The sequence below is a fragment of the Mixophyes fleayi genome, chromosome 6 (assembly GCF_038048845.1).
Source record: "Mixophyes fleayi isolate aMixFle1 chromosome 6, aMixFle1.hap1, whole genome shotgun sequence".
NCBI lineage: Eukaryota > Metazoa > Chordata > Amphibia > Anura > Limnodynastidae > Mixophyes > Mixophyes fleayi.
The window spans coordinates 219,254,509-219,271,941 of record NC_134407.1 but is presented as its reverse complement, the minus strand read 5'-3'; the positions used below and the strand labels follow the sequence as shown (position 1 = coordinate 219,271,941).

Here is a 17,433-nt window from a genome sequence, read left to right as displayed (position 1 = left end):
CCATTTTGATAGACCGGTCACACCCTCTGACAGCACAAAAGGTGTTAAAACAGGGAGTTCCTCAACCAGGATTAAGTCAGTCAGCAACTGGTTGAGTAGCTATTATTGTACCTGGAGCTGTGTTAGACTTCTAGGCTTCAAAACAGCAGGAGGAAAAACCATGAGGGGATGACAGCTCTCTCCTCCCATCTCCAGCCCCTTAGGGGTGGGCTTTCCAGTGTGGGAAATTTTCTCCCTTTAAAAAGACCTGCAGGACAGACCTCAGTGTGTGTCATTTGCTTCTAAGCGCTTTTGGTGTTGGAGTCGCAGCTCCAGCCAGTGGGCTGGGGATTTTTGCCTGAGAGTATTGAGATGGTTTGGATTAAAAACTTTTCTAGGACTTGCAGATTTGTTTGTTCTGCCTGATTTATTAATCACGGACATCATCATTTCCCTATAACTTGGACTGGTAAAGAAAACTGTTGTTTTTTATTATATTTCTCTAACTCTCCCAACTGACTCATCAGTGAAGCAGCATGAAGCACAGCTCTACCAGTGGGCATTGTACTCAGCATAGTGATAACAGCTGCTTTCAGTTGGGGAGGAGCAGTGGTTAAAGCTTATTACACATTACGGAAGTAAATAGAGCTACATCAGGACCATCCCATTCAGTCTGCACAGAATACACACCCAGCTCTGGTAATGGATTTCGGGTAACTCCATTCATACATCCCAGCTCACATTATCTCTGTATTCCTTGTCCCAACTCATCCCATGCACTCATATCAACCACTTCTGTAGGTGTCATATATTTGTTTTCTAGAATCTCGAATGAGATGCATCAATGTGACATTACAGTCTGTGAACCTTGCACTTCTCATTTGTAATCTGACCCTGGGATCATTACACACTGCTCCCAAACTGATAACCTCTCTTTGTGTTACACCATCTGCACATCAGTCCATCAGTCTCAGTACCCATGTCAGCAATCCCTCATTAGGATGTTGTTTATATTTAACCCCAATCTCACTGAGCCTCCAGCAGAATAACTACTTGTTTCTTCCACCAATCCCTGCTGTGCCCTGATCCCTGTCTGTGAGTAATTGTGATCTGTATCTGACACACTAGCAGCATCTGTACCAGTTATTTGTGTCACCTCCCTCCTTTGTCTGATTGTAACAATAGGACATAATTATTCCCAGATTCACTGTCTGTCTCTGACCACTCAATAATAACTTTCCAGTCCCCTCGCTGTATCAGAGTCCTCACCCTTACAGGGTCAGCATCTCACACTCTTAGGCGTCTCCATTTCTACTGTTTTCTTTCACAGCATTTATTTCATAGGCAGAAAACTGATCCTCAACCTCCCCCTTAAGTTTTTCCAAATCTCTTAAAAACGTAAGAAGGAGAATTAGTTGCTCTGTAACTTGTAGAAGTTATTTTTCTATACTTTCAGTTTGCACACATCCACCCTATGTTTACAGAAACCTGTCGCTCAATGGTATTATATTGAGACAAATCTAAATGCACAGCAGCGTGGCAAGGATCTGCCAGTTGTACATATGCAACATATTTATATTTATTTATTACACCGAGCAATGGACGCTCTGTGTCCTGTACTAGACACCCATGGAGGGAGAGGACTAGCGTTCTTTTAACTTTCTTTCCCTAATTTTTTACTCTTAAACATTGTCACTAAAGAAATTACTACAGTCTAATATCTTTACACAGTTTATACAAAATAAACCACCCCTAACACAGCACAAATGCTAAGCAGTACAATTTCAATAGCAGGAATTGTAACTGTCATTAATTGCAATGCCACACCCCACTTCTGGTACCAATTGTCACATGATGGACATTAACGCTCATCATCATTTATATAGCGCCAGCAAATTCCATAGCTCTCACAATTGGAATTGCACACAGTAATAAAACAATACTGCATAATGCAGACAGAGAGGTAAGAAGGCCCTGCTCGCAAGCTTACAATCCATGGGACAATGGGAGTTGGATACATGAGGTTAAGTCTACATATTGCATTTCGGCCCAGCCAGAGTGCAAAGCTAAATAGTGATTCATATGCAATATGGTCAAGTCACACAGCAATGTCGGTCAGAGGGTTGTCTTTTTGTGTGAATTGTGTAAAGGGTGGTAATAGGGTAATCTAGTGAGGTTAAGATGGTTGAGGAATATTGTAAGCTTGCCTGAAGAGGAGGTTTTTCAGAGAATGCTTGAAGGTCTTATTGTGGGGAGGATGGAATTCCACAGAGTTCTTGCAGCTCGGAAAAAGTCCTGTAAACGGAAATGGGTGCATGTAATGAGAGTGCATGAGAGACGCAGATCTTGTGCAGTACGGAGTTGTTGAGTTGAGAGATATTTTCGGAGGAATTCAATTGGCCACGTTATGCGCTCTATTACTGTTAATACGGTAATTTTAACCCGGATTTCTGCTTACGGTTTCCTGAGCGTTAAAAATTAGTCACAGTAATAGAGCGTTACTTTTGGCAGTAACGCAGCCAGTTGAATTCCCCCTTTGAGACAAGTGAGTAGGTGGATGTTGGTGCAGTCTTGTTGAGCCGACACCCTTTCCTGTTTTACTCTACTCAATGCCTTTCACTTTTTAAACAGTTCTGCTGTTGAAATCCTATCTATCTCTTATCTAGATGTACCAGCATTTAGTAAATAAAAAAACATTTGTGCCCTAGACACTTTATATCAGGCGCTCCTTCCTGTATCCCTTTCTGTCCTGTTATTGATTTTTGTTTTCTTCCCTTCATCTTCTAAAGCTGCTAACTGACTAAGGTGAACTTATATCAAATACAGTATTATCTGTGGTTTGAGACAATACTCCAAACAGAGTGGCTTTCAAATGCAACTGGGCTGTCAATAATGGCTGTTTTACCATTCGAGGGGTACGTTTAGGCAGATCAGGACCTGCCCATACCACTCGCACTGAAAATCCTGTTGCATTTGTTGCTGCCTCCACTCTCTCACAACCAGACAAACATGCCAGTTCTCTCAATCTTTGTATACTATACCCCAGCTAAATTGTGCCATGGTTCTTTTGGCCCCAAATCATCTGGGTGATCATACACCTGAGCTATAGAATCATGTATCAAATATAAAAGAGAAAATGCTACATCTTTGGTTACTCTTGCCCTCTGTATGTAAACACACACTTGAGGATCCTGTGTATCTGATCACAAGCCCAAACATTCATCACTTGCCAATCGCACAGCATCTGCTTCCCACAGTCGTAACAGCCAGGGAGTTATTCCCTCTCCCGTTCTTTGTCTAGATTTCTCTGCTGGCAGTGTAAGAACGGGTTTCTTCTGTATGTGTAGTCTCAGGAACAGAAGTTGCCAACTCTGCATTATCCAAGTCCACCTCCTCCTTTCTATGCTGAGTGACGTCAAATACATTTGTGTCAAAAGTATTATAGGAATGATATCTTTATTGGCCTGCCAAAAACAATTATTATATTTGGTAGCTATCAGAGAACAGACACTTGCCTAGGTCAGACTCAGGTCACTCAACCAAATACACATTGAAGAACAATTACATAAAATATTCACAGTGTTATACATAGATTCAACAGAAAATAACAATCAGTGATTAGATATACCACATATCCAATCAGGAGAGTGCTACGTGACTTATTTTATAAATTACAACATCACCTAATCACGAATAAGGAAAAGAAACTCAACAGACTAAGGATGAAAGCTGGTTTCAATGTGCCAGACAAAAAGCAGAATTCACATAACATTTTGGATACATCGTCATCTGTTGTGAACCTCTCACAATATGAGCCAAACACAGTGGAAAAGAGTGTTTTACCCAGAGGACTTACCTTCTGTCCCACAAAACCACTCGACACGGCTCATTTTTGCAGTGATGTGGAAGGATTATTCCGTAGATTGCGGCTAAAGGAATTCTTTTATGAGAAAACAGATATCGCGTTACAAACTAATATGCAACAAGAATATCCTAGAAAGAAATAGAGGACAAACTAGACCCCACAGCCGGGACACAACCAATGGATCACTATATAGACTGTTTCAGAAAAAAAAGTTAAATCTGAGATTTTGGACAAACACCACAAAGTGACACAATCTCAATGTGGAGGAGAGAAATGCTATAAAATCATTCAAATCTAACAATAATATCATCATTAAACCAGCAGATAAAGGAGGAGCTGTAGTAATTATGAACACATCCGATTACATTCAGGAAGCACACAGACAGCTCTCGGAAAAAAATACTACACTCTGATTATAGAAGACCCCACCAAACAATACACAGAAGAACTTATAAAGATCATAAATGGTTTCAACAATATATCATCCTCTCTATTTGACCTTATTACCGGACAATCCCAAAATGGGTACCTTCTACATGTTACCGAAAATACATAAAGAAGGCAATGCAGGGAGACCAATGATTTCTGGTATTGGGACCTTAACGGAAAATATTTCTGGCTGGAGAGAATGTTCTAAAAACCCTTGGTGAGACGTACACCTAGTTATATCCAAGATACCACGGACATTCTCTGTAAACTTTCATCCCTGGTTCCTCTACCAGAAGGCTCATATACCGGCAACTATGAATGTGGAGTCTCTGTACTCTAACATACCCCACGAGGATGGCATAGCCACATGCCAACACTACCTTAAAAAACAGTCTAGCCACGGAGCCGACCCTGCAGCTGATCAGGTTCGTACTCAATCATAATTACTTTTCTTTTGGAAAAGACATATACCTGCAGTGTATTGGAAGTGCCATGGGTAGTAAGATGTCACCTCAGTACGCTAATCTTTTCATGGCTAAACTAGAGGAGGAATTCTTAACAACTTGCACAATGAAACCTCTAGCATACTTCCTTTATATTGATGATTTGCTACTAATCTGGACTGGCTCTGAAGATCAGCTGCTGACTTTCCATAAAAACTTCAACAAATTTCACCCAACCATAAGACTCACTCTTAACTACTCACAATCTCGGATACATTTCCTGGATATGACCATATAGAATAAAAACAATACTATACAAACATCAGTCTATCATAAACCTACAGGCTGCCCAGCATATCTGAGATAGAACAGCTTTCACCCAGGACACATAAAGAAGTCCATCATTTACAGCCAAGCTCTGAGATGCATTCGGATTTCTTCAGGCAGTGAAGACAGAAAGCAACACATGGTATCACTGAGAAATACATTCCTACAACAAGGATACCATCCAATAGTTATAGATGAACAGATCCACAGAGCCACAAGGATCCTAAGGAGTAGCCTCCTGGATTACAAACAGAAGGAGGTTAACAGCAGGGTGCCCCTAGTGGTGACTTACAATCCCCACATGAACATCTTGGGGACAATTTCTGGTGACCTGCAACCCATATTTCAGAAAAACAATAGACTGAAGGAAATATTCCCAGATTTACCTCTTCTACAAACAACCTCTGAACTTAAGAAATCTCTTCGTTAGAAGTGCCCTCCCATCACCATCAGACTGGCACCTTCCCTTGCAGAAACAAAAAATGCAAAACCTGCACCCACGTCCTACCAACTAACATAGTCCACATACCCAACACACAACGTGACTATAAAATCACTGACACATTCTCATGTACATCCTCCAGTGTGGTGTACATGATATACTGTACAAGGTGCCCTGAGGGAATCTACATTGGGGAGACCAAGCAGAGACTGCAATCCAGGATGAATTTTACACGGACACACATTAAAGAAGACTCTGGACACCCCCGTGGGTAAACATTTCCCTAGACCAGGACACAGTATAACAGATTTAAAAGTCCTAATATTGAAAAGTTTTTTTAGAAATGACAGGGAGAGAAAAATATGGGAATTCAAGCTAAGAACATTCCAGTCATTGACTGAAGGACTCAATCTAACGCCTGGATATATGACCCACTACATGGACACACTTCACACCACACAACAGAGTGCAGACCTCTGAACTTGTAGGACTTTTACTCTTTCATCCATAACGAAAATCTCCTTTTTATTACTTTAGCCTATCTTAATGATGTATCCCCCCCCCATGTACAGATTTGTTGATGTAACAGCTCTTAAATGTTGTGCCTTTTTCTCAGTCGTTCATTTGTAAACTTGCCTGATGAAGGGGCCTCTGTGCTCTGAAAGCTAGCCAATAAAGGTATCACTCCTGTAATACTTTTGTCTTTATTGACACGAAAGTATTTAACATCACATAAATTTTTCTGGCTACCACGGTACTGCAATAATAATAAAAAAGTAGGGAAAAACTGCCCTGCAACTCCCTCTGTAAATTCTAACTCGTCATCTAAAGAATCTACCTCAAAAGACTGTATATAATCCCAATTTTGATTTACCATTAAGTTTCAAATACAAGAGGGTTTCAACTCCCTCTTCCCTCTGCCCTTATGTCACATCTCCGTTTTCTATTTATTGTCTTCACAACAAAGGTTTCGAATTGCCTCTGCGATGTGTCTGTGTCTGTTTCCTGCATTCTTACACAGGCTTTCAAAGCAGAATTGTGTTCCTGTGTGGAATACAGTTCATATTTCAAAGCTTGCAACTGAGAATCTAATTCTGTGATCATTGTGGTGTCAGACTCAATATTACCGCGGCCCCTCTAGCCTCACGTCTTGTATAAACAGATAAATCAACATTTTGTAAAGTTGTACAAGCATCTTCACATTTAATTGGCTGAATATATTTTATTTAGCTTCTTGCATTATAATTTGACATAAACCAGAACCAACAAACCAAACAGGAAACTTTTGTTGACCCCTCCTCTTCTTAAACAACTTCTAAAATAAGGACATTGTCACAGATAAACTCCTTATAACCCTGCTCAAGCAGCGCCAAATTATGTTCCAGGTGGAAACAATGAAATTCGAGTTACAAGAGGTTAATAACACGTGACACCAGGGTTCTCAACAAGAGTATAGTTTAATTACAGTGAATATAAAATTGAAAGTAAATCAAATACTTAGCTTCCAATATGTTCACATAACAGTCAATTTCCAGGACCCCTCTCACATGAAAGCTGGAACAACAATAGGCACCTTTCTTCATCAGGGTCCAGTCATGAGGCCGGGATCTCTCTGGCTGTATTCCAGTTTTATACTCCGAGAACAAAGGGTCTTGGAATCAACTTGCATATAAGGGTATGAATATATTTTCACACTCGCTATTGGTACATTACTGATTAAAAAAGATACATTATTTGCTCAAGAGCAGAAGCATCTGAGACAACGCCCTGGCATTATATCTGGAGATGTCTCGGTCCAGCCTTCGATCAGAGGAGCATTTTACAATACACACAGAAAAGTATGAATACAACAAAATGGAGCTCAATGGCCATTTTGATAGACCGGTCACACCCTCTGACAGCACAAAAGGTGTTAAAACAGGGAGTTCCTCAACCAGGATTAAGTCAGTCAGCAACTGGTTGAGTAGCTATTATTGTACCTGGAGCTGTGTTAGACTTCTAGGCTTCAAAACAGCAGGAGGAAAAACCATGAGGGGATGACAGCTCTCTCCTCCCATCTCCAGCCCCTTAGGGGTGGGCTTTCCAGTGTGGGAAATTTTCTCCCTTTAAAAAGACCTGCAGGACAGACCTCAGTGTGTGTCATTTGCTTCTAAGCGCTTTTGGTGTTGGAGTCGCAGCTCCAGCCAGTGGGCTGGGGATTTTTGCCTGAGAGTATTGAGATGGTTTGGATTAAAAACTTTTCTAGGACTTGCAGATTTGTTTGTTCTGCCTGATTTATTAATCACGGACATCATCATTTCCCTATAACTTGGACTGGTAAAGAAAACTGTTGTTTTTTATTATATTTCTCTAACTCTCCCAACTGACTCATCAGTGAAGCAGCATGAAGCACAGCTCTACCAGTGGGCATTGTACTCAGCATAGTGATAACAGCTGCTTTCAGTTGGGGAGGAGCAGTGGTTAAAGCTTATTACACATTACGGAAGTAAATAGAGCTACATCAGGACCATCCCATTCAGTCTGCACAGAATACACACCCAGCTCTGGTAATGGATTTCGGGTAACTCCATTCATACATCCCAGCTCACATTATCTCTGTATTCCTTGTCCCAACTCATCCCATGCACTCATATCAACCACTTCTGTAGGTGTCATATATTTGTTTTCTAGAATCTCGAATGAGATGCATCAATGTGACATTACAGTCTGTGAACCTTGCACTTCTCATTTGTAATCTGACCCTGGGATCATTACACACTGCTCCCAAACTGATAACCTCTCTTTGTGTTACACCATCTGCACATCAGTCCATCAGTCTCAGTACCCATGTCAGCAATCCCTCATTAGGATGTTGTTTATATTTAACCCCAATCTCACTGAGCCTCCAGCAGAATAACTACTTGTTTCTTCCACCAATCCCTGCTGTGCCCTGATCCCTGTCTGTGAGTAATTGTGATCTGTATCTGACACACTAGCAGCATCTGTACCAGTTATTTGTGTCACCTCCCTCCTTTGTCTGATTGTAACAATAGGACATAATTATTCCCAGATTCACTGTCTGTCTCTGACCACTCAATAATAACTTTCCAGTCCCCTCGCTGTATCAGAGTCCTCACCCTTACAGGGTCAGCATCTCACACTCTTAGGCGTCTCCATTTCTACTGTTTTCTTTCACAGCATTTATTTCATAGGCAGAAAACTGATCCTCAACCTCCCCCTTAAGTTTTTCCAAATCTCTTAAAAACGTAAGAAGGAGAATTAGTTGCTCTGTAACTTGTAGAAGTTATTTTTCTATACTTTCAGTTTGCACACATCCACCCTATGTTTACAGAAACCTGTCGCTCAATGGTATTATATTGAGACAAATCTAAATGCACAGCAGCGTGGCAAGGATCTGCCAGTTGTACATATGCAACATATTTATATTTATTTATTACACCGAGCAATGGACGCTCTGTGTCCTGTACTAGACACCCATGGAGGGAGAGGACTAGCGTTCTTTTAACTTTCTTTCCCTAATTTTTTACTCTTAAACATTGTCACTAAAGAAATTACTACAGTCTAATATCTTTACACAGTTTATACAAAATAAACCACCCCTAACACAGCACAAATGCTAAGCAGTACAATTTCAATAGCAGGAATTGTAACTGTCATTAATTGCAATGCCACACCCCACTTCTGGTACCAATTGTCACATGATGGACATTAACGCTCATCATCATTTATATAGCGCCAGCAAATTCCATAGCTCTCACAATTGGAATTGCACACAGTAATAAAACAATACTGCATAATGCAGACAGAGAGGTAAGAAGGCCCTGCTCGCAAGCTTACAATCCATGGGACAATGGGAGTTGGATACATGAGGTTAAGTCTACATATTGCATTTCGGCCCAGCCAGAGTGCAAAGCTAAATAGTGATTCATATGCAATATGGTCAAGTCACACAGCAATGTCGGTCAGAGGGTTGTCTTTTTGTGTGAATTGTGTAAAGGGTGGTAATAGGGTAATCTAGTGAGGTTAAGATGGTTGAGGAATATTGTAAGCTTGCCTGAAGAGGAGGTTTTTCAGAGAATGCTTGAAGGTCTTATTGTGGGGAGGATGGAATTCCACAGAGTTCTTGCAGCTCGGAAAAAGTCCTGTAAACGGAAATGGGTGCATGTAATGAGAGTGCATGAGAGACGCAGATCTTGTGCAGTACGGAGTTGTTGAGTTGAGAGATATTTTCGGAGGAATTCAATTGGCCACGTTATGCGCTCTATTACTGTTAATACGGTAATTTTAACCCGGATTTCTGCTTACGGTTTCCTGAGCGTTAAAAATTAGTCACAGTAATAGAGCGTTACTTTTGGCAGTAACGCAGCCAGTTGAATTCCCCCTTTGAGACAAGTGAGTAGGTGGATGTTGGTGCAGTCTTGTTGATGGCCTTGTAGATTAGTAGAAGTATTTTATATTGGATTCGGTTAAAAACAGGCAACCAGTGTAGAGACTGACAGTGTTTCAACAGAGGAAAAATGATTTGCAAGGAAATCAATCTAGCCGCTGCGTGCAAAATAGATTGCAAGGGTAAGAGTCTGTTTTGGGTAAGACCAGTAAGGAGGAAATTGCAATAGTCAGTGTGGGAGATGATGAGTGCAGTTTTTCTGTGTCTTGATCTCATCAATCTTGTCATTGAAAATGGGAAGCAAGATCCAGGGCACTGATGGTAGTTGGAGGGTTTGGGGTGGCAGGGTTGAGAAGAGATTAGGGACAGATCATTGTCAATTCTGTTAACCCTTTTCATGACCGTAGACATTCATCCCCTCATATCAAAATCTTACTCGTGTTGACATATCTTATTGATCCACCCTGTTTTTACTGTTTCGCAATGACTTTATGATTGGAACATATAAGAGATGCCTCTTTAATTACTAAGTTGCTTAGGTTAATGTACACACAACATCTGACCATCACACCTAAACAATGTATTCAGTCACTGTGTGTCTTCTACAGATGGACCCAGCAACAGAAATACCCCAAAGAGTTGTCCCTGTCGTCTTTATTCACAGGACCGTACAGAGGAAAATTACAGTATCCCACAGCAGTGTCAGGTAGATGGAATTTATGGTCTAACAAAATTCCCAAAATTACTTTTCACTATATGATCTGTAGAACAACTGTGTGTGTCTAATACACTTTTATTATTATGTTTAATCTCAATTAATGAAATAAGACATTATTAAAGTGTTATTTTTTTTTTTTTGTTATTTAGTTTGATGTTCTGACTGATATTAAGGTAGAAAATATAAAGGGAGAAGAAGAGATGTATGTGAGGGGTGATCAGCAGTGTAAGGAGGAGGAAATCTCTACAGATATCAGCACTGGTGAGTAATAAACACTTATTACAGGAAAGGGTGACATATTCTCTTTGTTCAGACACTACCACAATCACTTGTTCTGCACCCATAAAAAAGTATCTGCCCAGTGGGGGAGTCAGTGTAGGTTGGTTTGGTGATCTGGTGTCTCTGTTGGCGTGTGGATGTATTAATATTGGCATTTGGCTTATCTTGGTGTTACTCTCGTTAGTTCGGTGGGTTGGTGTTCTTGGGTGTCTTCCTTGAGTAGGGACCGATTTTTGTTCAGTTCATAGAACAATTGCTTTGGTTATCTTCTGGTGTTTATAGAGTCCTGTGAAGAGATGGGGGGAGGAGAGAGTAGGGGGGCGGCTCATTTTATTGGTTAGCTGGTTTGCACAGTACCCCTATTAGACTCCTGTTTTCCTCCTTGCATCATATCAGTGTGTGCTACCAGCCAAGAGATCTTATTAGTCTCTTTCTCACATTCTTGTGATTCTCATACATCAGTACAAGAGACTTGACCATAGCGATTGAATCACTGATCGATGTGATGAATGGTATTACCCATGATCCTCCCTGTGCAGTAGTACATGTGACATTATTCATTATCTTCCTTGTGTAATAATTATTGAATGTTTTATTCTCAGTATGTGTAACACTGCAATACTAAAGCAGGTTATTTCCTGCATACATCCCATCACAGCACACACTTCACACAAACTCTACCTTCTTGCACTCATAAAACTAAAATCACACACCCATCATTGTACCATAGCTCCCCTCATATCTCTGTGGTTGGTGCTTTGTACTGTTGCTCTTCATCTTCTGACCTGTCTGTATCCTGCTCTGCCCTTATACTTTTTTCCACTTTTTGCTGTTGCCCGTCTGTGCCCTGCTCCATTCTTCTACTCAGTCCTAATGCTCTCCTCCGCTCTGTGCCTTCATCATTCTGTGTTTCTATTTCCTACTGTGCTGTATTGCTCTGTCAAGCTGCTCTCCTCTCTCAGTGCTTGTCTACACAGAGGATTTAGCCTAAATTAGTAGCATTAATTTGATCAGTATCAGGCAGCATAGACACGTGGTCAGAGGGACATATAGAGGCTGATTGATTTGTTTTGCTACCTATATGTCTACTTGCTGAACTTTGAGTAGTCCAGACCAATGGATATAATGTGGTGTTTATTTAGCCCATGTCTACTATACTACCAAAGTTACAACGTTTGTTTGGGCAGTGTCTGTATGAGCATTGTGGTTGGACAATGTCACTGGCTAATGAGGCTCCCTGTCCTATGATACTGGCTGGTCCATGTGTGTGCTTGGGAAATATTACACACCAAACTCTGCTTTTTGCATTGTCATATGTGACTGTGCAATCTGTGTGTCCCTATGGCTGGGTCTATGCAATGTGCTTGGTAATGTGTTATATATTAAGCTAGTGTTTATCTGTATAATTGCTGTATGTTGTGACAAGATGGGTCTGACAGTCATCATCTTCCCCATCTGTCATTTTAAACACTTAGGATGATAAGATGTTTGTGTTTAGTTGAACATTGGGTTGTTTTAATTTATCACCCTCATTTTTTTACACAATCTACCTGAGTAAAAACCTATCAAGATGGAATTAAGTGTATCCATTCTTAAATAAAGCCAGGTGGGTTACATGTATTCATTTGAACATCATATCGTATTACAACATGGTGGATCTACTATTTCCTGACCAAGACACCACTCCCTTCTTACAGACAAGAAGTCAGCAGCCTCTGGAGCCCCTCTGACATCACAAATGCCTAGAAGGGGATAAAACAGGGAGGCTCTGTTACTTAACCAGGATTAAGTCAGTCAGCAACTGGTTGAGTAGCTGCTTTTCTACCTGGAGCTGTGTTAGACTACTAGGGATATATTTACTAAACTGCTGGTTTGAAAAAGTGGAGATGTTGCCTATAGCAACCAATCAGATTCTTGATACCATTTATTTTGTACTTTCTACAAAATGAGAGCTAGAATCTGGTTGGTTGCTATAGGCAATATCTCCACTATTTTAAACTCGCAGTTTGGAAAAAAAAATACCTCCTAGGCTCCAAAACAGTAGAAAGGAAAACCACAAGGAGATGACAGCTCTCTCCTTCCATCTCCGTCCGCTTAGAGGGTGGGCTTTCCAGTGTGGGAAATTTTCTCCCTTTAAAAAGACCTGCAGGACAGACCTCAGTGTGTGTTATTTTCTTTTGGCATTCAAGTGGCATTCCTGCCAGTGTGCTGAGGATTTTTGCCTGGGAGTATTGTGATGGTTTGGATTACAAGCTTTTCTTGGGCATTCAGATTTGTTTGCTCTGCCTGATTTATTAATCACGGACATCATCATTTCCCTATAACTTGGACTGGTAAATAAAACCCATTTTTTTTATAAACGATTTGGGGTCATTGAACACTGGGGTGTCACTGACGGCTGAAGTTTGGTGAGCACTGGATGTTATTTAAAGTATTGTTTGATAAGCTATTGTTTGCACTTATCTGTAATAAAGGCACAGTTTTTTCCACACCTTTTCTTTGCCTGTGTGATCCTGAACCCCTAGATACCAGGATTTTCCTCTGGGTTCCTACACTAACATCCTGGTATCATCACATTTTTACATTTAGATTTGTAATGAAGTCTTCTTGTTTGCAAGTAGAAATTAAACAATTGAACATTTTGAACTCACTAAATGTATAAAAAATTGCTATTCAATGTCTAATATCCATACATCTATTTTATTTCCAGCAGATGGACACAAAAGCCGAAATACCTCAGAGGGAGATCTCGTTTTGTCTTCAGGATATAAAATAGAAGATAACAACATCATAGAAGATATTCCAGGAGGAAAACCCATTACTCTAAATATACATCAATTACGTCAAAGTGCACATTTATCATCTGATCCCTCTAATCATGATGCATGTTTTGTTAATAACTCAGATATTGCTACACCTAGTACAACTCATAGTAGCGATACAATATTTTCATGTTCTGAATGTAGGAAATGCTTTCAAGATAGCACACGTCTTGTTATCCATCAGAGAATTCACACAGGTGAGAAACCATTTCCATGTTCTGAGTGTGAGAAAAGTTTTACAGTTAAATCCAGTCTTGTTAAACATCAGAGAATTCATACAGGTATGAAAGTATTTCCATGTTCTGAGTGTGGTAAATGTTTTACATATGAATCATATCTTGTTGTACATCAGAAAATTCACACCGGTGAGAAACCATTTTCATGTTCTGAGTGTGGGAAATGTTTTACATTGAAATTATATCTTGATAAACACTACAGAACTCATACAGGTGAGAGACCATTTCCATGTTCTGAGTGTGGGAAATGTTTTACAGAGAAATTTTATCTTGATAGACACTACAGAACTCATACAGGTGAGAAACCATTTCCATGTTCTGAGTGTGGGAAATGTTTTTCTTTGAAAGTATATCTTGATAAACACTACAGAACTCATACAGGTGAGAGACCATTTCCATGTTCTGAGTGTGGGAAATGTTTTGCAGAGAAATTTTATCTTGATAGACACTACAGAACTCATACAGGTGAGAAACCATTTCCATGTTCTGATTGTGGGAAAAGTTTTACAGTTAAATCCAGTCTTGTTAAACATCAGAGAAGTCATACAGGTATGAAACTATTTCCATGTTCGGAGTGTGGTAAATCGTTTGCAAATGAATCATATCTTATTGTACATCAAAGAATTCATACAGGTGAGAAACCATTTTTATGTTCTGAGTGTGGTAAATGCTTTCGAGATAATTCAGATCTTCTTAAACATCAGAGAACTCACACAGGTGAGAAACTATTTCCATGTTCGGAGTGTGGGAAATGTTTTATATATAAATCCCATCTGGTTTCGCATCAGAGAACTCATACAGGTGAGAAGCCATTTTCATGTTCGGAGTGTGGGAAATGTTTTCAACTCAAATCAGTTCTGGTTTCACATCAGAGAACTCATACAGGTGAGAAACCATTTTCATGTTCTGAGTGTGGGAAATGTTTTACCATTAAATCCAATCTTGTTAAACATCAGAGAACTCATACAGGTGAGAAACCATTTTCATGTTCTGAGTGTGGGAAATGTTTTACCATTAAATCCAATCTTGTTAAACATCAGAGAATTCACACAGGTGAAAAAACATTCCCAGGTTCTGAGTGTGCAAATAGTTTTACACACAATCTCTACTAAAATATCAGATAATAAACACATAAGAAAAACTTCAAAATTTTCATGAGATGATAAATATGAAACAGGTTGCAAGAATACTATAAACATTGTAAAAGAAGTGCCTTTTATAATTGTAAATGATGCAAATAGCCATGTTCCTACATACCCACCCACCTCCCTTTTCCCGCTCGGAAATGTATTGCCTCGCATCACTTCTTTCTTCTGCTTTTCACCCTCCCACCTGTTGCTTCCACTTTTTTTCATCCCCTGCCCACTGACTTGTCCCCTCCTAGTTCTGTTTCTCGTCCAATTCCAACCCCTCTCCCTATCATGCACCTGGCTCAATATTATACACACCCCTTCAGTCCAGCAACCTTGTCAACTTCTCTCCACTTCCCCCTCTTCTTCTATACTGTGGTCTCTGGAATTCCAGGTCAGTCTGTAACAAATTGGCCTCTATCCATGATCTCTTTATCTCTAGGTCCTTCAAATTCTCTCCGTCTCCTCCTCCCTTGGTCTCTTTCAATGCACCTCTTCTCCCTACCTCCGCAGTGGCCACTCCCTTGATCTGGTCTTTTTCACAACTCGGTACTGTCTCTGACATCATCAATTCACCTTTCCTTCTCATGGACTACCATCTCTTCTCTTAGCATCTTTCCACCCCTCTCACATCCACCATCTTCTAAGGCTACTCTCACATGTGTAACCTTGACACCATTGATCCTACCACGTTCTCCCCCTGCCTGGACTCACTACTCTCCCTAATCACTCTTTCTTGCTCTGCTGAGTCTGTCTCCTTCTATAATCACACCCTTACCACTGCACTTGACTCTCCCCGGTTCTCAACATCAGTCTTCTTCGGTCCCCACCTCAACCATATCACTCCAAACTTACCTACTGTCTTCGAAAACACTTCCGTAGTGCAGAATGGATGAGTCACGCACTCATGCTGATTTCCTTGACTTCAAGTTCATTCTCACCTCTAACAGTTTGGCCCTATCACTCACTGAACAATCCTTTTTTAAGGCTCTCGTTTCCTCATAATCCTCCAACCCCCATAGCCTTTCTTCCACTTTCCACTTCCTCCTGTCCCCTCCTCCTTTTCCACTCCCCTTCTTGCTCTCAGCTGTCTGCTTTGTTACCAAATTCACTTCCAAAATTGAGTCAATATGTCAAGACATCTTCTCCCAGCAGTACCTTCTTGCCCCACATGGTCCCCCTTCCACTCTCCTCTGTGGACACTATATCCATCCCCTCCTCCCCATTGTCACTCCCACTTCTTAGCCCACCCTCCTTCTATTCCTTTGCTCCGGTATCTGCAGATAAAGTCTCTCCTCCTCCTCACCCCTCTCCACCTGCACATAGAACCCCAACCCTCCCATCTTCTACACTCCTTCTCTCTTGATGCCTGCTTCAACCTATTCCTCCTTTTTTAAACATGCTTTTGTTTCCCCTATACCCTAAAAACCTTTGCTTGTTCCTACCTCTCTCTAATTACTGCCTATATCCCTTCTTCCTTTTGCCTCCAAACTTCTCAAATGGGTTGTCTACAGCCATCTCACTAATTGACCCACTCCTATCTGGTTTTCCACTCCACTGAAACTGCCCTTAGTAAAGTCACTAATGACCTATTCTTTGCTAAATCTAAAGGACACTTTTTCCTGTATTCCCTCATTTTGCAAACTATCAAATCTATAGGCCTCTGCAACACTGTTTTCTCCTGGTTTTCCCCTTACCTCACCAACTCCTCCTTTTTAATCTCTAGATGACTCCCCAACCCCCCCCCCCCCCCCTTCTTCCTGTCAGAGTTCCCCAAGGTTCCTTTCTTGGCACCCTGCTCTTCTCCCACTACACTTCCCTTGATGTCATCATCTACTCCTCCAGTACCACCTCTATGCTGATGATACCCAAATCTAACATTCAACCCCAGTCCTCTACCCTTTCCTTATGTTTCATTTCTCCTGCTGTCTCTTCGTCCGATCTTGTATCTTGCTTATTTTTAAATTCAGTATTTCCAAAACTGAACTAATCTCCCCAACCCACCCCCTCCCCCCCTTTACAGGGCTCCCCACCTTCTCTATTTCTGTTAATACTACCCTCATTTTTGTCCTTCAAGTCTGTGGCCATTCTAGACTCCTCCCTCTCCTTCTGGCCCTCTCAAAATCCTGCTACTTCCACCTCCAGAATATATCCAATATATGACCCGTTCTCACCATGGAAGCCACCAAATTTTTTTCACTCTCGTAATCTCTTGCCTTGATTACTGTTAACATTTCTCTCACCTACAGGATGTGAAAGTAATAATATGCTTGCTATAGTGCAGCCATTTTTGTATTCACAAAGTCATATTATACTGTATGATGCTGTGTAGGATGTTGTTTAAAAGTGTGTATGTAACAAAAGAAATGTCTGGCA

The 17,433-nt window shown here is 40.7% G+C and overlaps 2 protein-coding genes across 3 annotated transcripts in view; one reads left to right on the top strand and one right to left on the bottom strand.

The window, feature by feature from the left end:
* Positions 1–17,433, bottom strand: part of LOC142159791 (uncharacterized) — a 1,176,369-nt gene that overhangs the window by 564,290 nt on the left and 594,646 nt on the right. The gene's annotated exons all lie outside the window — the stretch shown is intronic.
* Positions 1–17,433, top strand: part of LOC142160022 (uncharacterized) — a 74,027-nt gene that overhangs the window by 25,913 nt on the left and 30,681 nt on the right. The window contains exons 7-9 of the mRNA XM_075214942.1: positions 10,481–10,578; positions 10,740–10,851; positions 13,580–14,980. Coding sequence (XP_075071043.1) covers positions 10,481–10,578; positions 10,740–10,851; positions 13,580–14,980 — 1,611 coding nt within the window. The remainder of the gene's footprint in view (positions 1–10,480; positions 10,579–10,739; positions 10,852–13,579; positions 14,981–17,433) is intronic.